Source organism: Poecilia mexicana, unplaced genomic scaffold, assembly GCF_051168715.1.
Source record: "Poecilia mexicana isolate PSO_F unplaced genomic scaffold, ASM5116871v1 scaffold_4, whole genome shotgun sequence".
NCBI classification, from domain to species: domain Eukaryota; kingdom Metazoa; phylum Chordata; class Actinopteri; order Cyprinodontiformes; family Poeciliidae; genus Poecilia; species Poecilia mexicana.
This window is the reverse complement of record NW_028263373.1, coordinates 1,308,731-1,336,519: the sequence shown is the minus strand read 5'-3', so window position 1 is coordinate 1,336,519 and position 27,789 is coordinate 1,308,731. Positions and strand designations below refer to the sequence as shown.

General features: G+C 37.5%; 2 protein-coding genes across 6 annotated transcripts in view; one reads left to right on the top strand and one right to left on the bottom strand.

Moving 5' to 3' along the window:
- The window catches only part of fnbp1l (formin binding protein 1-like), a 49,838-nt gene extending 30,783 nt beyond the window's left edge, over positions 1 to 19,055 (top strand). Inside the window, exons 6-17 of one of the 3 annotated variants that reach the window (XM_088004707.1) lie at positions 7 to 111; positions 1,216 to 1,344; positions 1,831 to 1,977; positions 2,064 to 2,285; positions 5,069 to 5,290; positions 8,627 to 8,736; positions 8,808 to 8,940; positions 9,717 to 9,811; positions 10,971 to 11,152; positions 12,815 to 12,852; positions 13,264 to 13,384; positions 14,896 to 19,055. In XM_088004707.1, the coding sequence (XP_087860833.1) occupies positions 7 to 111; positions 1,216 to 1,344; positions 1,831 to 1,977; positions 2,064 to 2,285; positions 5,069 to 5,290; positions 8,627 to 8,736; positions 8,808 to 8,940; positions 9,717 to 9,811; positions 10,971 to 11,152; positions 12,815 to 12,852; positions 13,264 to 13,384; positions 14,896 to 14,903 (1,512 nt within the window). In that variant the 3' untranslated portion in view covers positions 14,904 to 19,055. Of the gene's footprint in view, positions 1 to 6; positions 112 to 1,215; positions 1,345 to 1,830; positions 1,978 to 2,063; positions 2,286 to 5,068; positions 5,291 to 8,626; positions 8,737 to 8,807; positions 8,941 to 9,716; positions 9,812 to 10,970; positions 11,153 to 12,814; positions 12,853 to 13,263; positions 14,516 to 14,895 lie in introns of those variants that run through there. The other 2 variants (XM_088004706.1, XM_015011704.2) reach the window with 2 other exon arrangements.
- A 57-nt stretch (positions 19,056 to 19,112) lies between these two features.
- The window catches only part of bcar3 (BCAR3 adaptor protein, NSP family member), a 74,393-nt gene continuing 65,716 nt past the window's right edge, over positions 19,113 to 27,789 (bottom strand). For all 3 annotated transcript variants that reach the window (XM_088004704.1, XM_088004705.1, XM_014977657.2), the window contains 11 exons: positions 27,024 to 27,140; positions 26,281 to 26,513; positions 25,393 to 25,493; positions 25,011 to 25,145; positions 24,022 to 24,162; positions 23,406 to 23,938; positions 22,824 to 22,939; positions 22,567 to 22,738; positions 21,915 to 22,026; positions 21,291 to 21,494; positions 19,113 to 21,028 (listed from right to left, as the gene is read on the bottom strand). In XM_088004704.1, the coding sequence (XP_087860830.1) occupies positions 20,850 to 21,028; positions 21,291 to 21,494; positions 21,915 to 22,026; positions 22,567 to 22,738; positions 22,824 to 22,939; positions 23,406 to 23,938; positions 24,022 to 24,162; positions 25,011 to 25,145; positions 25,393 to 25,493; positions 26,281 to 26,513; positions 27,024 to 27,140 (2,043 nt within the window). In that variant the 3' untranslated portion in view covers positions 19,113 to 20,849. The remainder of the gene's footprint in view (positions 21,029 to 21,290; positions 21,495 to 21,914; positions 22,027 to 22,566; positions 22,739 to 22,823; positions 22,940 to 23,405; positions 23,939 to 24,021; positions 24,163 to 25,010; positions 25,146 to 25,392; positions 25,494 to 26,280; positions 26,514 to 27,023; positions 27,141 to 27,789) is intronic.

Genomic DNA, 27,789 nt, shown 5'->3' with positions numbered 1-27,789 from the left:
TTTTAGAGTAAAAAGAAGTTTGAGAGGGAGTGCAGAGAAGCGGAGAAAGCGCAGAGTACCTATGACCGGCTAGATAACGACATCAACGCCACCAAGTCAGAGGTGGAGAAGGTAAGCTGCTTCCACCTGCAGAGCCATCGCATCATTTATCTACAAATCTTTCCTAAGTTTTCACTGATTTCTAGTGAAAATTTTGGCTTAGTTTCTTGGTACTCTTGAAATAAGACAAAACTAACCTACAAATAACTTTTCAGCAAGATAAAATAGCTTTTTTTGTTGCTCATATTCAGCCTCAGTGTACATGAAGAGTGTTTGTTTTTTAAACTAAACATAAATTAGATTCCAAAGATGCATTAGATTTATGTGGGTAGTTTTTTTAAGTAAAGAACTCCTTAAATAGCAGAAAAAGTACTTGTTCTTTTGGCAGACTATGTACTTGCAACAGACATTTTCCCATGTTATAGATGAAATAATCTGCCAGTGGAACTGAAACTTGGTTGCTAGGTAACGGGCTGTGCTTGGCTGGGGTTGCTAGGTAACGGGCTGGGGTTGCTAGGTAACGGGACAGTGCCACTGGAATTAAAATGCCAGCGGGACTAGAACTTTTTCATCAGTATTAAAGAATTATTGACTAAAACAAGCTCCTATATTTTGCTGAAAAGTTACTTATAAGTTTGTTTTGTTTTTCTAAAGTGTAGCAAGATATTTGCACTAGAACCTAGAGCAAAAGTACTTGGTAATATTTTGTATTTTTGCAGTGTACATGCTGACTTCTTTCTGTGGTTTGGCAGAAAACTAAAGAGGAAAAAGGAAATTATTTATTCTTAAATCGTTATAATGTGTAATGTGTCGTTTCATCTTCAGAAACATTGTTTAACATCACAGTTTGGAAAGTTTAGCCCACGTTTCTTTGCAACATTGTTTCAATTCAACTGGACTGGAAAGTTTTTAGGTTTAAATTGTCTGTTAAATGTCAAACCTAGAGACGCACTGGTCCAATGTCTGTATTGAAAAAAATCTAGATCAGGTTTCGATTACAATGTTCCTGATCTGTAAGGGCAGATCTATTCAGTCTATTTCTATGTTTTGTCCTCTGAAATTCTTTATTATTTATTTTACTTTATTTAGAACACCACTTTCTGAATTTCTAGGCTTTAGGTTGGCCTTAGTGGATTACTTGTGTGATTTTTCATAGTTATATGATCAACTGTTCAGGCTAAAGCGCAGCTCTACATGCGGACCCACATGGCGGACGAGAGTAAAAACGAATATGCTGCTCAGCTCCAGAACTTCAACGGAGAGCAGTGGAAACATTTTAATAACTCCATACCACAAATCTTTAAGGTAAATAAAACAATTCAATCGTTCTTACGCACTTTATAATTCCTTTGTTATCTTTGTATTTTTAAGTGTTTATTACTTTTTAAAACCTTTTTGTTGATCATGTTCAGCCTCAATATACATGAAGAGTGTTTGTTTTTCAAATTAAAGATAAATTAGATTCCAAAGATGCATTAGATTTATGTGGGTGAAGAGAATTGGGTTTGTTTTATTTATTTATGTCACCTACTTCACTTATGTTTTGAAATGAGTTTGTGGATTTATTAAAAGTTTAAACTTGATTTACAAAGTTTGGCGGAGCTTCAGAAAGAGCAGGAGTTCTTAAAGAGACAGAGGCCCAATTTCAAGGAGTTAAATCAGGAAGTAAAATTTCTTTTAAGTCATATTTTACATAAACAGCATTTTCACAACACCTGAAGTTGTGCTATAAAAGGGCACCAAGTGCCTGGAAGGGTTTTATTCATTCATCTTTTCCTCCTCTGCATGCAGAATCTCCAAGGCATGGACGAACGGCGAACGGTAAAACTGGGTGAAACGTATCGAAGCTTCGCGGAGGCCGAGCGAAGAGTCATTCCCATCATCACCAAATGTCTGGATGGGATGGTTTCTGCTGCCAAAGCCGTCGACGAGCGGCGGGTACGAAACCGACATCAGCCTTCAAAGAACAAAAAACCCAATCCCGTTGAAACTGTTCCCTCAGTTTCCATTTTCCATCCTCCCAGGACTCGACTATCGTGGTGGAGTCGTTTAAATCCGGCTTCGAGCCACCGGGAGACTTTCCATTTGAGGACTTCAGTCAGAACTTGAGCAGGACGGGTTCGGACGGGACCATCAGCAACACGCCGAAAGGCGAGAGAGAGCTGGCTCCGGTGCCGCGCTCCGAAGCTAAACACACGATAAGCAAAGGCAAGAATAAACTCTGGCTGTTTGGGAAGAAACCAAAGGTACGCTGACATACTTTAATTATTCACATTTGTTTCAAAGTGTCTGACTTAAAACAAACACTTTATTTCTATTAATCATGATGATTTTCTGGTAGCACTTAATGAAAGTATAATTTTACATCAAACCAATAGAAAACTGGTTTGAAAACAGAAGAAATGTGGGATTAATAAAAATGTATGTTTAACACCTGCTTAAAGGTTATTTTGAAAGTTACTTTTTCTCTGGAAGCTATATTCTAATTTATTCAGTATGGCTGCGTATCAAAAAAGATTAATAAATGTATTATTTACATAACTAGAAACCCTAATATGATATTTGTTATACAGTAAGAGAAACTTTAAGTATTTAGCTGTATTTGAAACGATGCAGGATGAAAACAAACAATTCTTCAAAAATTTTGAAATTCAGTTTGTAACAGAAAAGGTGCCAGGATCTCATGGGACTGTGCAGGAAATACATTTTGTTGTGTTTTTGGACTATTTAAAATGAGCTTAGCATATATTTTAATTGTTTCAAAATCTTCCTGGACTTAAAATATACATACTGTGATTAAAACGTCTCTTTCATTCCTTAAGTTCCTGGTAGCTCTAATTAGCATCATAGATTTACACTAATGTAGGTACAAAGTTCAAATTCATAATCACATACAGTTGACAGCTAAAACATGTTTTGTTTAATTGTATGTAAATTCAGGCATTAAGACGTTAAATATGTCAGAAAATTCTAAATCTGATCGATTAAATAACAAAACTCGTCTCCCTTCTTTTATGTTTCTATGTTTGTCAAACTGTCCAATATTTCTGTGGTCTGTTTATTTACGTTTTGTTCTCAGTGGTTTTCCTTGAGAAAATGTTGCATTAATGTTGTTTTACTTCCACTTTTACCAACTTCCTGTTCAATTTTGGAGTTATTTTAAATAATTTTTCCGGTTTTATAGCCATACTTTCCAATCTGCTGCCGTTTTTGGACCCTGACCCTCAGCTAAAGCACGCCGCTGGTCACTGATTAACCTCCTGCAGTTGGTTCATGTTTAACCAATCAGCTGCTTCATGGTATCAGCAGTGTGTTTGATAGATGGGGTGTGTGTTTGTGTACACGGAGCAGTTTGCTCAACACTCGGACCGGCCTTAAAGACAGATTACTATTCTGTGGGATTGAGATTGAAGCTGGTGTTCAGCTCCATCTGAATGAGTCAGCCTTGGAAAACACAGAGGAAGAAATGCGGAAACAAACAGGAAAACAGTCCTGATCTAAACTTTATCTGACTTGAAAATATTTTTAATTTGAAATATGTAGTTCCTTCCATATTTATCAGCAACCTTGATAAAGAAACTAGTTAAAGGTTTTAAAATAAATACATTGTTTTTAGTACAGCAGCATAATCTTACACTGAAATACAATTAGATAACTTTAATCTCTGTTGTTTTGTACATTTATCAGCTATCAGGTCAAATAATTACTTTGAAATCAATGGGAATTTTTTTTTATTTTCCTTTTTTTAAAGTTGATTTGAGTTTTTTTAAATGTCTAATTAGATATCAAGAGCTTTCATTATTCATTCAGGATTTTTCTAATGTTTTTTGTGAATTATTTTTATTTTTTTGTGCAATCAAAACATTGGAGCGACTCTCAAAATATGTTAAAAACTATTTCCAAAATATACATAAAAAAGAAAAGAGGGATAAAGAAAATAACAAGCAGACTTATTGGAGACACAAACTTTTCTATCTGTCTTTAAATAACTTCTTGGTTAATCACTACATCGATCATTTGACAGCTGCTGAGGCAAAGACAGCAGAGGAAATGCTGCCACCTGCAGGTGGGAGTTGGCATCACTTAAGCCCAATGTTTTTGACCATTTTTGGAAAAGAATCACAAAAAATTTACAGTGATGTTGGTGTGAAAAATCTGTTGACTTTGCGTGAATTTCTGTGATCTCAGATTCATAGAAAAACTGGAGGGACTGAAATGTTGTTCTTTGGGAGCCTTTTCCGTCTTCTGGTTTATAAACTCTCCTTACTTTGACTAGGAAATATAACCCAAATTTGAATTAAAACTTTTTGTCCATATTCAGCCCACATCCATAGTCTGAATGGCAAAATTCTGATCTTTTCACCCCGAGAGAGAATTATTTATTTTCCCAATTCAAAATGTCTCAGCTTTAATAGCAGTAGCTGCGTTTCCATTACAAATGTGTGCAAAATTTTGTTGGTATTCTTATTAATACAAAAACACAATTTTGTAATTGTGGTATGTCCATTAAATAAGAAATGTAATTAAAATCACATGTGAGTAAATTTGGTGCGATTAGTCATTAAAAATCATCCTCCTCCTATCACGTCCTGTTGTCTTCTTTGGCGTTTCCACCAGTAGTAACATCCTGTTGTTCATCACGACTCGTTTATTGTGAAAAAAGTGTTTTTATTGCAGATTTGGTGTAAAATCTTTTCATTGGAAAAGGCCAGATTTCTTCAAAATCGGTATGTTTTTATTAATCAAATTTATTTTCAGAATTCAAATTTACGGGATTTTATGGCTAATGGAAACGCAGCTACTGAAGAAACACAATTCATGTTGAGGCAATTTAGACATTTTAACATTTGATAACCAAAACATTGATAAAATTTATGTTGTAATCCGGGCGTAGGGAGTAAATTTACCAAAAATAAAGAGAGTAGTGAAACTTTCTGAAGTCTTTTTATGAAAATGGCCGACTCACTCCCACATATGTAAACAACGGAAGCTAAAGCTAACAGCTGTTTTATTCTGACTTCCTGTCCAGTCCCCATCCTTTCTCCCTCCTCCGCCACCTTCTTCCTCCCACCACCATCATCATCATCATCATCAGCGGTCCGTCTCCCAATTCTTCCCCACGTCGCGCTTAGGCTCCGACCTTGTAAGCCACTATCTGTCTGAGATTAAGACTACAATACCCAGAATCCCTCAGAACATGAGAGGTTTGAGGAGAGGGGTGAGACAAGACGAGTCCATGAGTTTGAAACCGGTTTGTTTTTATTTCTGTTTTCATTTATCGTTTCTTTTCAGGATGTCTGCAAGAACAGGTTCAGATTTTCTATAAAACGTCTCAAATGTTGCGACATCCTAAACTGGATTATGATGGCTTAATACAGGGGTGTCCAAAGTGCGGCCAGGGGGCCATTTGTGGCCCTTGGACTGATTTTGTGCGGCCCTCATCTGTAATTCAAAAATGATGCAAATTTGGAGACTTTTAATTTGTAATTTTCTTACAATGGAAAATGTAAAGTACAACAGAAAGTGTTTGTCTTTTTATTACCGAGTTTTAACAAAATGTAAAATCATGTTTATGATGCACCCAGATCAGTTTTTATTTAATTTATTAAGCTTTACTAACTATGATAGACGATGTGAAAGAAAATGACCCAAATCCTGTTTCTATTACTGAAATAAATTTGTTCAATGGAGCCGAAAAGGTACAAAATTTACAAAGGCATATTTTGGCCATTGTACATATAAAGAAAAATAAAAAAATAGAGTAGCAAATTTCCAAAATAAAAAATGTTGTGAGTAATCAGAAATTTTCTGAAATAAAATTTTACATTTTTGAGTTTAAAATGGTGAAAACTTTTAACTTTGGAAACTCAGAAAATTCTGAAAATTGAACATTTTTGACATTTTTTCTAGAAAATTTCTGAGATGAATCCCAGTTTCTGAGTTTTTAGTGGAAATTTACTTTATTATTATTATTTATCTACAATGGCAATACAGTTTTGAAACCACAATAAGTATCCATAAAAAAATCAGGTTTCTGTATTTTTTGGCCTTTGGTTACTTTTTCCTCAACAATTTTGTCCCACATGACAAACAGCAGCTAACTTAACAGCTTGCAGACATCTTGTTTTTTCTTGTTTTCCTCTTTTCTTTTTGATTCATTTTGTTGTTTTTGTGTGATTTTGTCTGGAAGACGGAGGTTTGCTCCAATCAGAGCCGCGGATCCCTGGTGGCTGACGGTGTGTTGCTGGTTTTTGGGTTGATGTTTGCTGTGTTTTTGGTTCGCTGCTGCATGTGGAGAGGCGATAAACAAACAAACGTTATTTTAGAGATATTGGTTTGGCTTCAGCCTGCGGTTCTGTTTGTGTGCTAACACGTCTGAAAGCTGAGAAGACGGCTTTGAGCCTCAGATGGTTCAGCATAAACTGGTGAATAACAGTCAGACTCGGTGCCAAGAGAAATCTGGGACTGGATGATTTTCATGGCTGCAAAAAATAGTTTTTATTACATTAAAATATGCAAATAAACAAATAATCCTTTTTTTAAAATAAGAAACATTTTTATACCCCAAAATGAACAACATTCATGCAGTGAACGCTAAAGCAAAGGATGAACCTGCAGCTAGAAGAGCTCAGCCGTCTCTGCTCGGCTTATTACAGCTGATTTATTCATTATTTTTTGGATTAATCAATTAATAATTAGCAAAAAGTTCTTATAATAGATTTTTTCTTTTGTTTTTAACAGAATTTTAATCAGTTGAAGCTAAAACAGCCACTTGGGAAGTTCTGTGTAGAAAATGACATGTCTTAGAGTCTGTATACTCTAGTTAACGATTAATCAATTATTTCAATTAATCGATTAATCATTGTTAATCATTTCAGACCAAATATTATTATTACATCTCTAATAATAAATGCTTTTTAAATTATTTACATCATTTGGTTGTTTTTTAATGTTTTTAAATGCAAATGATGTTTTTTTTAACTAAAGTTTCTGAGTATTTAGCAACCAAATCTGAACAAAACCGATTAATTTGTTTTTGTTCATGTTTTTCACTGAAAACTAATCAGAATGTTTCTTTTCTTACTTTAACGTTTAACGCTCAGTGGTCGGCCAAGATGGTGAGTCAGTGTGTAAAGTAGTAGGAACTCCATTAGTGTCGACACACCGCCAGTAGAGACCCAGCAGTAGGAACTCTGTTAGTGTCGACACAACCCCAGTAGAGACCCAGCAGTAGGAACTCTGTTAGTGTCGACACAACCCCAGTAGAGACCCAACAGTAGGAACTCTGTTAGTGTCGACACAACCCCAGTAGAGACCCAGCAGTAGGAACTCTGTTAGTGTCGACACAACCCCAGTAGAGACCCAGGAGTAGGAACTCTGTTAGTGTCGATACAACCCCAGTAGAGACCCAGCAGTAGGAACTCTGTTAGTGTCGATACAACACCAGTAGATCCAGAGATTCAGTAGCTGCTGCACCAAGGTTAGAATAGTTCCCCTGTAAAACAGGCACACAAAGTGTTTTATGTGTCAAACTAAAACAATAATTTGCAGAAATAATACTTTATTCACCTATAAAGGAGTCCTGCATTATAAAACTTTACAGCAAGGGTGTCCAAAGTGCGGCATGGGGGCCATTTGCCGCCTCTGGATTGATTTTGTGTGACCCATAATTGAGACAAATTTGGTTTCAAAAACTTTTACCTTTTCTTTCAATTGGGATAAAACTATGGCACACAAATTGAAATCTTCTGACTAAAATGTCAGATTCAATACAAAATATTCATCTGCTAATAACCATTTTTTCTGCTTTTCCTTTAATTTCATGATACATTGGTCTAAGCGTGTCACTATATGAAAGTCTTTTTTCTTGAGACTAAAAGTAGTCCTTGCCATTTATAAAAAAATAAGTAAATAAATAAAATCTATAAATGATCAAGTAACAAATCAGTTAATCAATTAATCACATGATAAATTGCAACAAGCGCAATAATTTCCACTTGCATTATCATTTTTTCCTTTTGACCTCAAAGTGCTGTAAAATTCAACTACATAAATCAAGATAACAATAAGAACAAAACATATTTAAATGTATTTAAACAAAAGTATATTTGTATTTAAAACAAAGTTCAAATATACTTCATAACTGTTTGAATCAAACTCCAAAGAATAAAAATGGATCACAAATATTTAAGCTTCTCGACAGCCTCAGCACTCCATACATGAAAAGATAAACAGCAGATGATTTTGGCCCATGTTGCAGAAAGTTTGCACACCCCTTTACAACCTAACTGTCCAGACAGAACTAATTAAATCATTTTTACGTGTTTAAACCAAACTTCTGAAACTATTGGTGTATTTTAGTGTGATGAACTGGTGCAGAGTTACCAGATACAACACATTTATGTCTGTGTCTTTTAAAAATTTACATTTTAAGTCAATTCTGTTGTGTTTCTGTATCTGTGTGGCTCATGATAAACCTCAGGTGCCAGAAGTGTAGAAATGGATCGTCGTGTTCCTGTGTGTATACACTAACACTGCCTGTAGCGTTTTCTGATTATTCGTCCTAATGGTGTTTTCTGATCGGCAGGTTCCGTCTCTGGAGGATTTCAGCCATTTGCCTCCTGAGCAGAGGAGGAAGCGGCTGCAGCAGAAGATCGACGAACTGAACCGGGAGCTGCAAAAGGAAACGGATCAGAGGTGAGAGGTCGCCAGCCGAGGCGTCAGGAGCAGCTGCAGGTCCGGCTGCTGAACCTGTTCGTTTCTGTCAGGGACGCCTTGAACAAGATGAAGGACGTGTACGAGAAGAACCCGCAGATGGGCGACCCCAACAGCCTGCAGCCCAAAATCTCTGAGACCAACTGCAACATCCAGAAGCTGCGCTCAGAAATCCACAAAAACGAGGTTTGACGGTTTTTTCTGGACGATAAATTCTTCTAAAAGTAGGGATGCACCGATTTACTGGCTGGATGGTTTCCTTAACTTTGGAGGATCGATGATCAGCTGATGCTCGTATGTGAAGCTGGTCTTATCCACCGATCTCATCTTCCTCAGTAAACGTTTAAAATCAGCCTCTGTTCTGCTGTGAGAGGTTCGCCTGACAGACCGGCCCACCGGGTCACGTCTGAACCTTAACAACAGTCACCCACTGTTAAGTCGCTTTCTTTCAATATTTAGTGACAAAATTTCAGATTTCAGACAAAAAAATTGGTAGCAGCAAAATTAAGAAGGCTTTTTAAAAATTGGTAATTGGTGATCGGCCTGAAAACTGCAATCGGTGCTGCAATAAATAACGTTGTTTTGAGACCATTTTCATGTAATATTACAGTAATAATAATGTAAGAACACATTCTCAACGATCAGTAAACTTTAATTTCTAATGAACATTTAACACTGGAGCTGGAATACTTTAACATATCCAAGACAAACAAAACAACAGATGAAATGCATTATGAAGTCATTATAAACAAAACTGTCCTTCAAAATGAGGAGAAGAATGAAGACTTTAATCATCCAGTTTTTGGTAGAAAGAGAAAAATAATAAATCATACAAATGAAAATTCCTTAGCTCGTTTTAATTTTTTGTGCTATTAACTGATTTATTGCGACCAGTTGTTTGTTTGTGATGGTGGAATATGACGAACGGATGATCTAAATCCTTCTTGTGGTTCTGTGTGCAGACGTGGCTGTCGGAGGTGGAGGGGAAGCAGAGCTCCAGAGGAGACCGACGGCACAGCGCAGACAACCACCACCACACGCCTCACGGCAGGGAGAGGTGACCAGCCAGCCCCTCTGAGGGCTGATTAATCACCATTAATCAATTAAATAATCCTCAACTAATTTAGTCATCGATTAATCTGGAGTTTACAAACTCAAAAAAACAAAAAACAGGCAATTTGCTGAAAACAAGTCAGAGCAATAATTAACCAAAACTGTACAAAAATATAAACATTTTGCATTTTAAGATAACAGAAAATGTGTTTGTTCTACACTGAAACTCCTTAAGCAGCAGTTTTAGCTTCAGTCGGTTCAAATACTGTAGAAAAAATGCTATTTATGCTATTTAGCACATTTGCTACCCAATTTTTGATCAGCGAGTCCAAGAACTAATCACCAGATCAGCCTTGATCTCACATGTTGATGTCAGGATATTTATACTGTAGATCCTCCTTTGCTATAAATGATCAAGTGTCACATACTAGGCAATAAAATGTTTTTTTGAAAAATGAAGTGAATTATTTATTTTTTGCATCTTTTAATGTATTTCTAATACAGTATAAAAAGGTTTAAACTGTTAAATAAAAAATATTTTTTTGGTAATTGATTACTAAACAAGTGGACGATTATTTCAATAATCGATTAATCTGATTATTTGTTTCAGTAATAGTTCCCTGAAACTCTGGACAGTATAAAAAAGAGCCAATGTACTGCTTTTGATTTAGATTAAGATTTTTACCCCCTTTTGTAGCATTTAATTTGAAGGATTTGATTTTAGTAGAAATATTTGAATAAATCCATTTAAATTAAAAGTAGAGGTTTTTAAATATTTTTTATTGCATTTTTGAGTGGGGACAAGCGTTAAGATGACCATTAACAACGTAAAGGCAATAAAACATTAAATAAATTGTCATACGTAGCAGAAATCATAATATTAACTTAAAACAGACCACATGTTTAAAAAATGATATAAAATTAAATATTTCTAATTTATCTCCATAAAAAGACTTTAATTGCAAAAGTAAATCACAAAAACAATCATAAAATAAAAGATGTTCAGTATTTATAAATGTACACAAACTATTTATTAATACTATTTTTCATCAGTATGTCCTGGAACAACCGGCCCTTTAAGAACATCCTGATCCAGATCAGCGGTTATTTCCTTTTATCCAGCTCTCCTGCTGTTTAAATTTAATTTTTTTGTTTCCCATCAGCCCTGAGGGCAGCTACAATGACGACACCAACCAGGAGCATCAGACGCCGCATCGCACGCCGCAGCACCGCCCCGCGCAGCCGGCCCAACCCAACCACGACCCGCACGAGTTCGACGACGAGTTCGACGACGACGACCCGCTGCCCGTCATCGGACACTGCAAGGCGCTCTACTCCTTCGACGGTAACTGCTGCAGTGCTTAGCTCCGCCACCAGGGGGCGCGGCCGTTTTCTGAGTAATGTTTTGTTCAGATCAGGAAGCGGATCGGCGGAAGTTGTGGTTTGTAGGCCTGTCGCGATAAACGATAAATCAATTAATCGCACGATAAATTAAACCTATCGACCTCATTTTAATTTATCGTCTCTTCCTGCCTTTGTTCTTTCTGCTGATGACACTGAATGAAAAAGGCTCGACTCCGGTGCTCTCCACTGACCCTCCCTTCCTATTTCCTTAGTGTAATGTCCAGCGCACACATCACGAGTTGTCTGCCGACTGTCGGCCCATTTCCAAAACCTGAGACTCATTAGCCGACAGAAATCCCAGGTATAACGCGAAGGTGAATCCGGCTTTCTGATTGGCTACCTGTCACATTCAGCGTTTAGCTCCCAGTCGGGGAAAACCCTTGATTTAGATCGGAGCGGCCACGACGATCTACCGTAACACACCACACACTGCAGGATGATCGGTTAGATCGACCAGCGATCTAAGATCGTCATGTAGTACCAGGCAGTCGGATGTTCCCGTCTTCTCTATTTAAATCTAGAGATTACTGAAGGCTCCATAATCTGCACTCTTTCGGTTCCAGTGTTATGTGTTCTTTTCAAATTAAAGTGTATCTATCTATGGCAGGAAATAGCAGGCATTATTACATCATTTCCATTAAATCAGGGTCAACTGGTCTTGAAACAATATTATCGTTTATTGCAATAATTTTTAGACAATTAATCGCTCAGCAAAATTTGTTATCGTGACAGGCCTAGTGGTTTGTAGGTAGTTTTGTGTTTTTTATGAGAGTTCCCACTCTATAGGACTGGTAAGTTACAGTCTGTCTGTGTTTAAGAACAATAATTTTTATTTGTATTTTATTTGGACATTTTCTGTTTGCTCAATTTGCCCAGGATAAGCTAAAGCTAAGCTAAGCTAAGTTTGACTCTAAAATGGTGAATTGTAGCATGTTTATTTCCTCAGTTTGACTTTATTTCACTTTGATAATGAGTGAAAGATACAACTGGAGTAAGAAGATTGTTTTATTTCATTTACCAAATATAGCTGATATAAGGGCCTAGTGGTGAGGCTTAAAAGACAAATAATATGATTATAATATTTGTAGCTTACAATATGATTATTTTTGTCACGTGGTTCAAAATCAAATCAAAGTAAATGATAATAATAGAAAGATTAAAATAAAAACAAGCAATTAAAGATTTTATTCATTTTTAGTTTTTTATTTTTTTTTGTACAAAAGTGTTGTTATTCATTATAAATCCCAAACTTTCAAATAATTTTACACATTTTCTGTACTGAAAGAAATATAATCTGATTTTCAAAAGAAAAATATTTGAGTTATTTTCATATGCACCAAGTTTAATAAATTAAATAAAAGCTGTTTTACAACCACAAAGTTGTTTTTCAACTTTGCTTTTTATAAAAGTTTGGTTATAAAAAGGCAAATACATTTTCTACTGTCAGGAAATGATTGGTCATATTTTTACCCTTATTGCAAAGTTTGCTTTTAGACACACCTGGTTTTGGACAGAATCAGTCAAAAATAACTGTTTTTTTTCAGACTTGAATGTTTGTAAATGTAAGCAGCATTTTTTCTGATGATGTTTCTTTGTTTTGCAGGTCAGAATGAGGGGACTCTGACGATGGCAGAGGATGAGGTAATGTTCATCAGTTCTTTGCTTTGTGAAGCAATGGCGCCATCATGTGGCCTTCTGTAAAACAACATGCATGCCACGTTTTAGCCTTCAGAGAATTAAGTGACTTTTAGCCCTGCAAAAACACATTTATTTCAAGACTTGTTTTAAATTATTTACCTCAAGGGTGGGAATGACATCCAGAGGCAGATAAAGTTCCCAAAATTTAAACTGAACATATTTTTACTCTAGTAAAAGTAAAAAGTATTTGGTAAAAAGTCGACTCAAGTACCGAATAACTGATCAGATTATGAATCAAACTCTGGAATAATTTACTTTATTCCAATTGCAAGTTTGAAAACCAGTTGGGTTCAAACTGGACGCCTTGTTTACGTTTTACTGCTCATAGCGGCCATGTTGGGGTTTTTGTTGCAGGTGCTGTACATCATCGAAGAGGACAAAGGCGACGGCTGGACGCGGGCCAGGAAGCAGAGTGGCGAGGAAGGCTACGTTCCCACTTCCTACGTAGAAATCACCATCGAGAAAAACAGCAAAGGTGCCGTGACGTACATCTGAGGCGCCGGCGCCTCCTGTCTGTCGTTGCCTCCATGTTTGCCTTCTAGCGTCAGCGTGGCGCCGCAGCATCCAAACGCCGTCCGTCCCCCTGGACCGGTGCTGGGAGGGACAAACAGGGCAAACCTGCTGAGCTCAGTATCAATCAGATTATTTTAGATAATGTTATGTAATATATTAGAAACTTTTTATTTTATTTTTTGGATGAAACAATCAAGTTCCCTGATTTTAAGCTCTTTTTGTGTGTTTTTGTGCATTTTTGCACTATTTTGTTATCTGTGCCATCCTGCCGGTTTGTCTTCATTAATGCAGTTTTTATGCACACAAGTTCATTTCATGCAGTTTTTTAAGAAGTAAAATATTAAGATGACTTTTTATGCTTTTCTTCCTGCAAACAATTCCCACCACAAACTGAGCTGCTTGCACCTGCAAAGTTTCAGGAAAGTTTATTTTATCTTTATTAGATTTGCAGAGTTTTGTGCAGCCATGTTCTGACCTCATGTTTTCTCTTCAATAGTTATTATAATTACCAACATTTAAAACTTTAGGTACTTTCTCTTAGCGTTTATTAATAATTGTACACAATTCTGATTCTTAAAGTTTCTTGATAGAAGTTGCAGCACAAATGAACATTTCCTTGTTTTCTGCAGAGTTCACAGTTCAGTTTGTGCATGAAAATGAGCAAATATGAGGATTTAGCCTGGTGGTTTGGTGGGGATTCGGTGGAAGGAAGAAAAGCAACATGGCCGTCTTTTAGGATCTGGTTTCATGTTCAGTAAGAAGGATGTTTGTATGAAGTTTGCAGGATTATTTCAATAATTCAGATTTTATTCTGCTGTGTGTTTCTTTTTGGTTTGTTCCAAATCCAATTTTTATTGTCTGTTTGGCATAAACAAATTAAAATATTTGAAAGAAGATGTGGTGCTTTAGTTTGTGACAACCTAGCTGCAGCTGCATTTCCATTACAAATGTGTGCAAAACTGTTGATATTCAGCAAATATTGAAAAAAAAAACACAATTTCACAAGTAAAGTGTTTAAATAAGAAACGCAATTAAATTCCCAAGTGAACAACTTTGTTCACACAATAATTCATTAAAAATTATCCTCCTGCCACTTCCTGTTGTCGTTGTCTTTGTGGTTTCCGGCAGTAGTAACATCCTTATGTTGATCATGTGACTCGTTTACGAAAAAGTTTTTCCTTTGCGGTTTAAGAAATACATTAATTTCCTTAAAACCATTTTAGCACAAAACCTTTTGTTCAAATAATGATTTTTTTTATTTTTTAGAATTTGTCGTGTTTCTATGAAGCAAATTTATTTTTGAAATGTCAAATTGTGCATTCATCTGGTTAATGGAAACGCAGCTAGTGTTGCAGAAAACTTAAGTTTCTCTGAAAGTTTAAATTTTTCATGTTAAACACAATTTTCTCTGTGTGTTGAAGTTTTTAAGTGCGTTTCTGTTTATAACGGTTTCTCTCCTCTTCGTGGCTGCAGGTTCCTGAGGGCTGCAGAGTGGCCGGGTGATTTGATTGGCTGGTGGAGGGCTCACGCTGATAATGATTGGTGGTAGAGGCTGGGGGGCGGGGAGAAGGAGGCCCTGCATGTTTCTGTGCTTCCATAATCAGCAGAAAGTCAGAGATTTCATTAACGACGCCATCTTTGTTTTCGTTCAGTTGCATCCTGATTCGCTCTCATGGTTCGTCTTTTTAACGCATCAGCATGAAATTATGAGACGGTTGTTCAAACGGCTGAGTGTCCTAACTCTATCGAAGCTTTATTCTCATTAAAGCAGCTTTTATTTTGTAATTTTACATCTGGATTTGAGCTGAAAGTGCAAAAACATTAAAACAAGCTGCACTATCTTTAAAACATGGAGCAACGTTTGCACATTTCTGATCGACATTTTCTCTAAGAGGAAGAAAATAATTTTTAACAAGAGTCTCCTCTGTAAAGGAGAAGATTAGGATCACTGGAAAAAAGAAATTCTGGCTTTAATCTCAGAATTTAATCTTAACATAAAACTCAGAATTTTTTTTAGAATTCTGAATTTTTTCAAAATTGCCTTTTTTCAGAATTCTGAATTTAAGCTCAGAAATATGATTTTAATCTTATAATTCTAACTTTTTTCTCATAATTTTGAATTTAATCTCATAATTCAGAGTTTCTTTCAGAATCCTGAATTTAATTCTGACATTAAATTCAGAGTTATTTTTTAGTGGCCCTAATCTTCTTCCGTACCTGTGATTGTTTAGTAGAGAGTCATGTTGAGTCCCAGCAGCGCCCGGACTTTGTTTAAGCCGTCTCGGTCTGCTTGCCAACACCATCAGTGCTGCTGTGCTCCATCTGTGTCCTGTCATCTTCTGTGCTCTGTTGGTGATGTCTGCCTGCCTGAGCCACTCTGCTCCTCATGCCTGCCTTCATCCTCACCAAGTCGCATGTTTTTGACGCCATTTTTGATGTTTCCGTTGATCGCCACGTTGTCTAATGAAGCATGATTTTTTAAATGTTTGTAACTTCTCAGAGATCATTAGACAGACGGCAGGACTCGGGTGAAAACACAACCCTTCCTCCTCCTCCTCTTCCTCTCTGCCTTTCCCTCCTCGGATGTCGTTGCTCCAGTCGACCAGCAGGGGGCGGCCTCTCCTTCACCGGAGCGGCTCCAGCTGGACTTCAGCCTTAGAAAACCTTCATGCCGTTTTCATCGTTGATGGATTTTTACACTACATTTCCCATCAGCCACCTGGGTTCATCCTTCGCCCTCCTGGACTCATCTGTTTGTTTGTGAATGTTTCGACACGCGCATCATGTACGGAAAGCCAAGTAGGCCAAAAATCCGTCCGTGTTACATGCGTCATGTTGTTTTTTTCTTTAATCTGTTGAATTATTTGTACATATAAACATCTGTGTCATGCTGAATGTGTTTCCATGGTGATTGTTTTGTTCCTCGGAGGCGACACGGTTTGAAGAGATGCACTTTGCCCTGAAACAGCGTTTGAACCTGATGAATGAATGAATGATGAGATTTTTGTTTTTCTGAATGACCACTAGGCAAACAAAAAAATATTTGTTTTGTACTCTTTTTATTCAAAACAGTTTATTTTTGCATGATTTGTTTAGATCTTTGATTCATGACGGTATGTCTGAGTCAGACTTTTGAGGAATAATCTCTAACCAGCAGCCGGCCGTGATTCTGTTTCTATGATGAAGCTGTGAAATGTGCATTATGACGCTGTCGATGTTCCAAATCCAACTTCCTTATTTTTGTCACTTCACAGCCTCCATATATCTAATCAGGGCTTAAATTTGCTTCTCTGTTGCCTTTATGCAAACTTTAACCTTGAAACTTTTTAAACATGCAGAAAATTTAAGTAAATTAGCCTGGAAATAATTTTACCATATTCTTCCGACGTCTCGCAGAATGAAGCAAATTAAAATGTCAGTTTCTGCAGCCGGACAAATTAATTTAATACATCTTGTTGCAAATTAAGCAATGACTTTGTGTTTCCTTACTTACACTTAAAGAACGTAACTTTAATTAAAAATGTTTTTTTTATTTTACATATTTGTTAAAACAGTCATGTTCCGACAGTTTGAGACAGATGATCTGTAAAAGCATCGATCTCCTCACTGAGCTGCTACTGCCCTCTGAAGAAATGCTCCAAAAACAACCAATCAGATCCAGGAGGCGGGGCTTAGTGCTGTCAATCAATGTCATGTACTCGCTGATCAATGTGCTGATGGGAGGGAAACAAACTTACAGGAAAACTATCAGGAAGAAGCTGTACAGTAGCACAGCGTAAGGGCTGTGATTGACAGCGCTAAGCCCCGCCTCCTGGTTCTGATTGGTTGTTTCTAGTTGGCACTGGGAGAAGACAGGAACTAATTTTTTTTTTTTCAGTTTTCCTGTTTCATATAAAACTATAACATGGTGACAGTTTCAATAAATATGTAATAGAATAATTTTTTAAATAAGATTAAGATACTTAAGCTTTAAGCCCAAAGTTTTTCTCGCCCCTGTCAGGTTTGGATCTCAATTCAAGACATTTGTCTTAAAACATGTAGACAAAAAAGCATTTTAGTTTATATTTTATGTATTAAAGTACATTTTGCTAAATATTTACACCCTTGTCAAAAATTAGTGGAAAAATTTAACATTGCTGTTTTTTTTGGTAATGATTTCATTAATTTTGGGAGATCACCGATCGCCCCAAGCAAAGATGAAGCTTTGTTGGGATATTTGGCAACTTTTCAGGCAAACTGATAATTGGCCAAACTGAATCGTCAGGCCAGAAAACTACAATTGGTGCATTTCTAGTTTCACTTTGATTATCTCCAAGCCTTTAAAGTTGGATGGCCTCCGTACCATCACCCTAATCTTTAGCTCCCTCCACAGATTCTTTAGTGATTACACTAAAATCTTACTACTGCCTGCAAGAAGAGACACGTTTACAGATTAAACGTCCAAAACTGTAATCTGAGTTGAGGTTGAATCGTAACCTCGTTTCTTTAATGCTGAAAAAGCATTTACATAATTTTGTGTATTATAATGCAGTGAAACTTTCCATCCTAATTAATTTTTAAAGCTTTTCTGTGTTTTAATATGATAAATCATTCCTGACCTAAATGTCTTCCAACTGCTCTGTTTGCAAAACAAAGTCCAAAGATTTCCAAGTTTTTGTTGTGTGAAAGAAAAAAAAGAAGCAGGGAATGTTTTGCATAAAAACCTGAGAGAAGAAAATGTTTTTTTCTTTCTGGTGTTTTTGGAGAAACATTAAACTTTTGTTTTAAACGTATAAACCTGCAGTAAGTTCTGGTACTGGAAGCCACTGTGATCCAGCAATAAACCCGACAAATTCTGTCTGGTTGTTTTATTTCTCCAAAATCCTGTGAAAACAGACGATGGCGTGTGAGAGCCATTCTAGGCAGAAGAAAAGGAAAAACGGGAGAAAATCACCAAAAAATGAAGAAATTCTGAGATTTCACAAAATTTCTTGAAATTTTTTGGGGAAATTTGAGTTTCAAAAGTAAAAAAAATTGTGAGGAAAATGGAAATCAGAAATTGAAAAGTTGAAAATATGAGAAAAAAAAAATCTAATTTTGAGATTTATCAGAAATTTTCTAGGAAAAAGACATTTCTGAGTAAAAAGTTGAACATTTTGAGAAGATATCGTGGAAATTTTGAGTTTCAAAAGTCAAAAATTTCTAAACTGCATTTTCCATTTTTTTTCTAAAACCCTCCCAAAATATTGGGTTTATTTTAGCAAATATGTGACTCTTTAAATTCAAAAATCTCCACCTTTTTTCTAGAAAAAATCTGACACTAATCTAAAAATGTCTGTTTTTTCTTTTTGATTTTTCAAACTTTTTTTGTGGAACATTTCAGATATTTTTTGGTGAAATTTACTCCAGTTTTTCTGTCTACAATGGCGCCAATATGCCTTCCAGAACATTTAAGCCTTTTTCCCAGTAATTAAACCCAGAAGCAGGCAGAAAAATGTAAATCTGTTCTCCGTATGTTGTAATCATGGCAGTACTCACTCTCCATATTGTGCACATTTTTTATTTTCCTTGAATGTTGTCGAATACTTTGAACATAATTCTCCTTTTCCTTGTTGAAAATGTTGTTCTAATAAAACAAACATAAAACCATGAGAGTATTTTGTGTAAAAGCAAATATTTTGTCATGCAACACTTCATGGAAATCAGATGAGTTCAGTTCATAAACCGTATTTATTACATTTTACAACATTCATAATATAAACATTAAAATTAACTTTTTTACAGTCAGTCTTAAAATATTTACAGTCTAATATGTTTTAAATATGTACAGCTTGAATATCACAAACTATTTTAGTGATTTTATTTTTAGTTAATTAAATAAAATCTTCATAGATACATGTGATTTTTGTTCAGTTTTGATTTTTAAAAAAATAATTTTACCTTTTTTTGGCTCCATATTTTATAAAAACAGCTGACAGCCATTTCCACTGCGTCGCTACTTCATTTTTCTCCACTAAAAAATATAATCCTGCACTAAATTTAAAGAAGAAAAACAGAAATTAATCTTTTATTCATTTTTTATTCAGTTGATCAACATTAAGTTGATTTCAGACGTTTATCTCCCCATTTATTCACAAAATCAGGGCTCATATTTTAGCCAAGAGATCAAAATTTATAATACTTTTTGGGGAATTTTGCAAAATGAAATGGGTTCACTCACATCTTAGCTCTGTAAAAGTTGTGTTTTATTTGGTAATTAGCGATATTAATGCAGATAAAGACCCATCCTCTATTATTGGACCGGTCCTGTCCAGTGTATTCTGCATTTTAACATTTTTATCAAGCAAAGTTTTGAGAAAAGTAAATAAAATTGACTGGAAACGTTGATTTCGACGCGCCAGCACGTCATCCACACTCAGTTTGCATCATATCAACTTAATTTATATTAGAATTAGACAAGGCATATAAGACTGCAGTATTTAACAATAATTTGGTTTTCTGTTTATTTTTTGTGAAATTTAACCTCTTGGTTTATGTCTGCTGGTTTTGTTGGTGAGTTCGACGTTATTCTGGCCTTGTGATCCAAGCTTTTCTGCAGAAAAACATTTGGTTTCTCAGTGTATTATCTGTAGCTTTAGTTCTTCTATGGGGGACTGATCCTGCCAAAATTAATAATAAATATAGAAATAAATGGCTTGATAAAGTAATTAAGTATTGCATAAAAAAGAACTTTCCCATTTATTTGATTATGCAGTGTAATCTAAGTTAATATTTGTCATTTTCAACAGTAGTAATTTAACATTAGAAGGAAAAAAAATAAGGAAAATAAAATTAATTGTGAATAAATGAAAAGGGAAAATGCATAGATGAAATGTTACAGGAGAAAATAAACCAAATGTATATAAAAAAATTACAGTCCATTTACAAATTACTGAAAATAAAAAAAAAACATATTAAACAAAAGTGACAGTAAATTAAAAAAATATCTAAGAAAGAATAATTAAATAAATGAAACTAATAAAACAATAAGATTGCAAATAAGACTGAAAATTATAATTAGTGGTCAAAGTTAAAATAATACTGTTGAAAATAATAGCACACAATAATAAAATAAGCCAGGAAAGTTTTATACTTTATTTTTTGGATGCAACTTTTGGCAAAATTACTCTATCGAACCATTTATCTATTTCTATATTTATTGCCAATTTTGGCAGGATCATTCCTCCATACTTTGTGATCTGTTATATAGACTGCATCGGTTTCTGTTTTAACCTGTCGCTCTACAACAAACCTTCATAGTTTTAGTATTAATGCAGTTTTTCCTCTAAGACGTTGTGGTAAATAATTAATACTGGATTAAATAAAACTGACCTGATCACTGAAGTCGTTTTACGGTTTTTTGTTTTGAGCTGCTAGTGGCTCGGCGGTTTGAGGCTTTGCTCTGTCCTTTAGTTAGTTAGTTGTGTTTTGGTCACAGGCTCCAGTTTCCTGGACAACGCGGTGAGGATGAGGTTGAACTTGTTGTAGCGATCTGATTGGTTGACGGCTGCTCCGCGGCTCCCCCAAAGCAGCCGCAGCTGGAAGTCCGTTTTAAAAACTTCCAGCAGATCTTCGTCGAACTGAAACCCTGAAGAGACGGAAACAAAAACAGGTCGAAGGAAGTCGGACAGGAAAACAGGAAATAGAACAAAACGCTCAAAATGACTTCAAATCTAACAAAATCGGTGTCAAAAGTTTGTGTCTTTTTAAAGATTTGTTTCCAGAGATCTCATGGAAACTTTTTTTTAAATATATATTTAAAATTATAAATTTGTGCTGCACAAATTCTTCATTCAAGATTTGAAGAACTTGAATGAGGTAAATGGAGCTAGGATTTTATTTTTATTTACCTTCTAGGATCTTCTCTGCGTTGGACGTGTAGCTCTGAGCGTTGTTTGCGACGTCGCGCGCCGCCTCCAGGTGGCGCAGCATGATGTCACATCCCTGGTCGCTGGTTTCCCAGAGCTCCACGCCTTCAGGCGTAGTAGACGGTCGCTCCATCAGGGTGAGCAGAGGCAGAAGGAGGGGGATGCAGACCACAGACGGAGAGGAGGCTGGAAGAGAAAGTTTAGGTCCTGAAAATGTTCCATATTATATTCAAATGGACCTATGATGCTTCTTTGAACAGGTTAAGATAGATCTATGGTGTCACAAATGTGTTCATTACATCTTGACACAAAACATGGTGAAAATGGCTGCAAAAATACAACCGTACATCTTTGAAAAGCAGAAATGGGGCCTGCTGCACAACCAACGAGAATGCAGCAAGTAGTTTCTAAATGGTATGACAACAATCAGGAGGATTGTGAAACGTTTCTTTTTTCAGACACCAGAATACATTCACTTGTTTCCAGAAAAGACTTTTTAGAAGCAGTAGAAACACTTTAGTGATAGGTCCCTTTAAAACTTGTTTCGTCTCCTTTGCTCAGAGTAGAAAACACTTTGAGTCGCTGAAATGCCTGTTTTCCTGTTACCTTCTCCTTCATACAGGCTCTTGTAGAAAGGTTTGAGGATTTTCTCGTAGCTGATGGCGGTCTGCGTGTAATTCCTTCGTAGAGTCGTCCAGGTTTCCTCCAGGCGGCTGATCTGGACCAGAAACAACAAACAGCAAGTCAGAGGAAACGCTCAATGTTTCACATGTTGGCGCCCCCTAGAGGCCTACACAACCACAGACGGCACAATTATCTTTAAGAACGTCTTTCTGGCTGAGTGTTAGGAAAGTTTCCTCCAAAAAACTCTGACATTTTGAGACATACAGTATAGAGGAAGTTTCCCATTTCAAAAAGCAAAAGTAATGGCACATTGTAATTCTGAGACTAAATTTGGAAATTTCTCAGTTCCAAAAGTAAAAAATTTGCTAGAAAAAAATTCTGATTTTGACTTTAGGAAAAAACATGGAAGTTTCTGGATTTCAAAAGTTGAAAATCAGCTGGATAAAGAGAAGAGTAAAACTTAGACATGTTTTGATATCGGCATGAAAATGGAATGAACTGAATGATGATTTTAAACTATGAATTATTGGTGAACTTTAAAAGAGTCGTAAAATTTAAAAATCATTAAAATCATCACATGAAAAGTGATATTTTATTGTTTCCAGTCTGCATGTGAACGTCGTGTTTCTGCTACCTGCTGCATGTCCAGAGCCTTCATGAGGGCCGTGAAGGCGAACAGATCGCCGACGGCGTTCTTCAGCTCCATGGCGACCAGGATGATGCGATTCAAGGTGGACGCCCGCTCCTCCACGGTGCCGGTGCATCCCAGAATATCCACGGCGACGCCGATCGCCATGGTGTGGTGCCTGGGGGACGGATTCTGATTACGTTCCTGGTGCCGTCAAAAAACCCTCACTAATGAAAACAAGGCGCTGCGGTCGCCATGGTTACCGTTCCATCAGGTCCAGCCTCAGCTGGCGGCCGTGCGGCAGCGTCACCAGCTCCAGACCCGAGCAAACGCCCATCCGACCTTTGACCTGAGGAGTCACTCCCAGGATTCGCGCCACCTGAAGCAGCAGCAACAGCTTTTACAAGAAGCTCTTAATTTAATTTAATTTAATTATATTTTATCACTCAGTGGAAAAACATCTGCGTCGTTTTTGTTGGGTTAATTTGATGCCACAGAAATTTGACTCCATTTTCTGACAGAGAAACTAAAATCAGGAGAAATGGTAGAACTACTTCAACATGTTTGAAGTAAAATATGAGTAAGAGCAGAAAAACTTCATGATAAAATGACTCAAGTAAAGAAAAGTACAGAAAAATGATCCCAACAGGTTACTGAGGAAATGTAACTAGTTACTATCAACTGCTGCAGCTGGTAAGACAGGAGGCCCAAAAGTATTCATACCCCCAGATGAAATACCTGAGTAAACAAACTAAGTATTTCTACTTTTACTTGCTCTGCAAACGGTGTGTGTGTGTGTGTGTGTGTGTGTGGGTATCTCTGTGTGTGTATCTCTGTGTGCGTACCTGGCAGTCGGCCATCAGCAGGTGTGTGGCGATGCTCTGGTGGTCGTGGCTGAGCAGCAGCTGCTTCGCTCTCTTCAGCACCGCCATCTCCAGCGGTTTGTTTTCAGGCGGCAGCAGACGGGACTCAAACTCCGCCGGTCTGAACGCCGACTCCGTCTCCAGAACCGGCCGCAGAAACCCGCGCCTTGCCTTTTCTTCCTCCTCCTCCTCTTCCTCGCTCGTGCTTTCCAAAGCGGCGATGGCGTGGTGGTAGGAGCTTCTGTCGAGCATTTTCTGGCCCGCCGCCTCACTGTCGGTTTTCAGCCGCTCCACGTAGCTACATGACGTCTGGCGGTCCCAGTCCGGTTCCGGTGGGCTGCAGGACCGGAGGTCGGCTGGGTGCGGATGCAGCCGCTCCGTCCTTCCTGATGCCAGCTCCGAGTCTGGACACTGAACAACTCCAGGAGGAGAAACCACGGAGATGGATGGACCGCGGGAATCCGCAAGAGGAAAATGTCGAAACTTCTGGGGCTTCACAGGAGGAACAGGCGGAGCTGCAGAGCAGGAAACACATCCAGCTGTGAACTGAAATACTGAATAAATGGGCTACGACTGTGGAAACACATCCAGTTCTCACCTCCACTCCTCCTGGAGGAAGCCGGGTTTTCCCCAGAGCTGCCTGAGGGGGGCATGAGGGGCAGCCGGGTCTGGGGCACTTTGCTCGGTTTGGGAGGCGGCTTGGGACACAGCTGGCTGTCAGAACCACGGATCGCTTGACCTGCAGACACATTTAGATTTAATATGATCAACAAAACACACAACTTGATTTCAAGAGTAAATTTAAATTGACAGCAATATATTAACCCTCACAGGAGATTTTTAAAGTGAGACTAAAACATTTATTTCGGATCTGAACCAGAAGGAAGTCCTCACACCTGATAGTTTGGTAGATTCGGTTCAATTTGGGACCAAAATTGCAACATTTGACACATTTTCACACTGAACTACAAAACAAAATAAAGCCTTTATAAAACCTGTTCCCCTCCTGACCTGTGGGGGCGCTGCACCAAGAACAACTGAAGGAAACGACACAAAAACCTCTGAAGGAAATGGCTCAGTGCAACTTCCTTCTTCACCAAATGTAAACCAAAATGGCAGTTGTAGGATTTCTCTTTTGTCATTGGTAAAAGACCATGAGTCATTTCTCCCGCTAGTGTTAGCCTCGCGCGTTCGTTTTGGTTGTTTTTACCCAGAATGCCCTGCGCTGCAGTCTACTTCCTGCTTTTGGAGCCGTCTCTTTACATATGGATTCAAATCGCACTAGAGTTCACTTCCAATGAACCTAAAGCGTGGTCTGTCGGCGTACCAGGGCTAGCTTTGTTGGTTGATTAGCATTCACTGCTACTCAAACTGAACCAGACTTTCTAGGCAAACGGACTGAAGTTGGGTTAAAGCTGGTGTGAACAAACCTTTATTCTTAGAAATAGTGAGTTTTGAGTTTTCTTTTGGTTTTCTGTCTTTGATTTTTAGCTCTGTGTGAGCTTAAGCTTAAACACAGTTATTACTACATAAAACAGTAAAAACATATTTACTTTTATGAAGAGCTGATATAAAATGTCTGCTTACCTGCTAAAGGTTCTGCAGATCTACGCTGGGCTGATGGGCTCAGGACCGGCTCACTGCCGGTCCGAAACACCGGAGACTTTGGTCCGGGGCTGGTGAGCAGCGGGTCCGCGGACTGCTGGGGCGGCTGTTTGGTTCCTACGGAGGAAAAAAGATGCCAAAGTTATAAAAAATAGATTTAATAACACGTCATTTATTGGATTTTACATGAATTTGTTTTATACAGATAAGTGGAAAAAATCCTGCTTTCACACTGAAGGGCTCATAGTGTTGAGCATCTTCTGTTAGTTTTAAGTATTTATGGTTAATAAGTTTGTGATTTTCTGGCCAAAATACACATTTTCTGTATGCAAAGTGAAGCAAGCTAACATTTTTCACTTCTCACCCAGAGGCAGGAAGCTTTCTGATTGGTGTGCCTTCAGGGGACGTCGCTTCTCCTGGACTTGATTGAGACTTGCTGGCTGACTGCCGCAGCGATCCGTCAACCTGACAGGAAGAGGAAAACTTTACATGTATCAGGACTGTTGGAAACCCTCTGGGTTCCCTCTGGAGCGTCAGAGTGGGACATGAGTTGACTGAGTCTATCTGTAAAAGACTAATGTAAAACTATTAAATATTTTACATAGCAGCTTGTGAAATGTAGAGATACTGCCTGAAATGCAAACAGTAAACATATTTGTAAGCTTAGCTTCATATTCTTAGGCTTCAATTATACTAAACTTTAGTTTTTCCTAAATCTTAACATTTAGTTTAGCATTTTTCTCGATTTGTCTCACGCAGAGCATGAAAAAGTATACTTTGCATGAGAAAGACATCGAATGTTGTGCTATTTTTGGCCTTTCTGACATTCCATATATAAGGAGCAGAAAAACCAGAGCTGAGTTCAGAGGAAGAGTGTATCAGAGTACGTCAGAATATGAATTGAGCAAACATTTGTGAGATTTAGACGCACAAATTATTGTTAGCTTACACAGATATATGAGCTGAAATCAGCCTCACTGCTCAGATTCAGCCTCATCTGAGCAGTGAGGCTTTTCACTTTTTCTCCAAAACTGGAGAAAAAGTGAAAAATAATTCACTTTTTCTTCAGTTTTGAGCAAAACTGGAGAAAAAGTGAGTATTTAGCCATCTCACTAGAAAAAGTGAATTATCTCTGTGATTTAAACACAGCCGACGGTTTAAAACGAAGCAACTAGTGAAAATAAAACACCTAACTGAATCCACGGAGGAATGTGGAGGTTTGGTGACAGATCTGTGTTTGTGGTGCGCTGACCTGAGCTGGGCGCCGCGGACGAAGCCGCTGTCCTGGCGTCCGTGATGGCCGTCGTGGACGCCGTGCGCGCCATCGTGACCGTTGGTGATGTTGAGGCTCAGGCGGTTCTGGCTCCGCCTCTCCTGCACCATCAGCCCCGCCTCTTTGTGGTTGCTCGACAGTCCGTACTTTTCCTCCAAGTAGCGCAGCGGGAACGTTCTGTTGATCGGCTGGAAGATGATGGCACCAACAACCTGGAGTGGGGAGGAAGATTTACAGTTTTATTGATGATCAAAACCAGTGGTGGGGATTAATTATGATTTTAAGTTGAGTTACACGGTCTGGTATCAATTAATCACATTTTATTTGACAAAATAAGCAACATCTTCAATTCAAAAACCCTTTTTGATGCAAATTTACCGCAGCTCTGCTGCTAGGCTAACGCCCTCTGAACACAGCAACAGCCTTTTGCTTCAGAAACTTCCCCATCTGGTTGAGTTTGAAGAAAATATTAACCCCAGTGAGCCAAGAAGAGTTTTTGTTGTTAGCGGATGTCACTTGTGCATCAGAATTTAATGCCGTATCAGAAACACATGAATACAAAGGTTCCGGTTTCAGACTTTTGCATGTAAAAAACCCTGCCATTAATTTAGTTGAAATCTATGTAATTATTAAAAACATCCTACTACATAAATATCAGCTGGTCAAAACTGAGCATATGAATTATGAAGAAACATTAGAACAACCATAACCTGTTAAACTACCTGTGAGACGGGTTTTCTGTTGCCAACGTAGAATCTGATGAGCGCAGGAACGCTGTCGAACCCTTCCTTATCCAACAGGTACTCCACTCTGGAGTACGCTTCATTCAGGATCACCACCTGAACGAGACCAAAGCAAACAAAACTTCACTTTTTTCTGATACATTTAAAGGCGTGAAAAACAAAAACGTGGATCTGCAGAGTATAAATGGTCAAATAAATGAAAATATGACTTAAACCTGGAGAGAAACGGTGTGAGTTTGTTTTTATTAGGAATGCAGTGGAATGCTGTTTGACACGCTCAGATGAATTCACCAGATTCACAGGGGTGTCCAAACTGTGGCCCGGGGGCCATTTGTGGCCCTTGGAACAATTTTGTGTGGCCCTCAACTTCAATTCAAGAACGATACAAATTTGGCCCTCTAGTCGGCAATTTTCTGATATTTTAGCATGAAAATTTAAATTAGTTCTGTAATTAAATTGTAATATATCTGGAACACAAAGTATTTTTCTTTTGATATTATTTTGATTTTAATATCAAAACATCCAGTGACACTTTACTCAAAAAAACATCAATTATTTTGTTAAATTTGGTTAGTTGGCGAAGTATTTTTGAAGAAAGATCCGATTTTGTCGCTGGGAATAAATTAAAAGATTTTCTAGATTAAATGAACTGAAAAAAAATACCAGAAAAGTTAGGAAACAGTTTATCATCTATTTAGACAAAAAACGGCCACTTTGCTTAAATTAAATATTTTGTATTTAATTT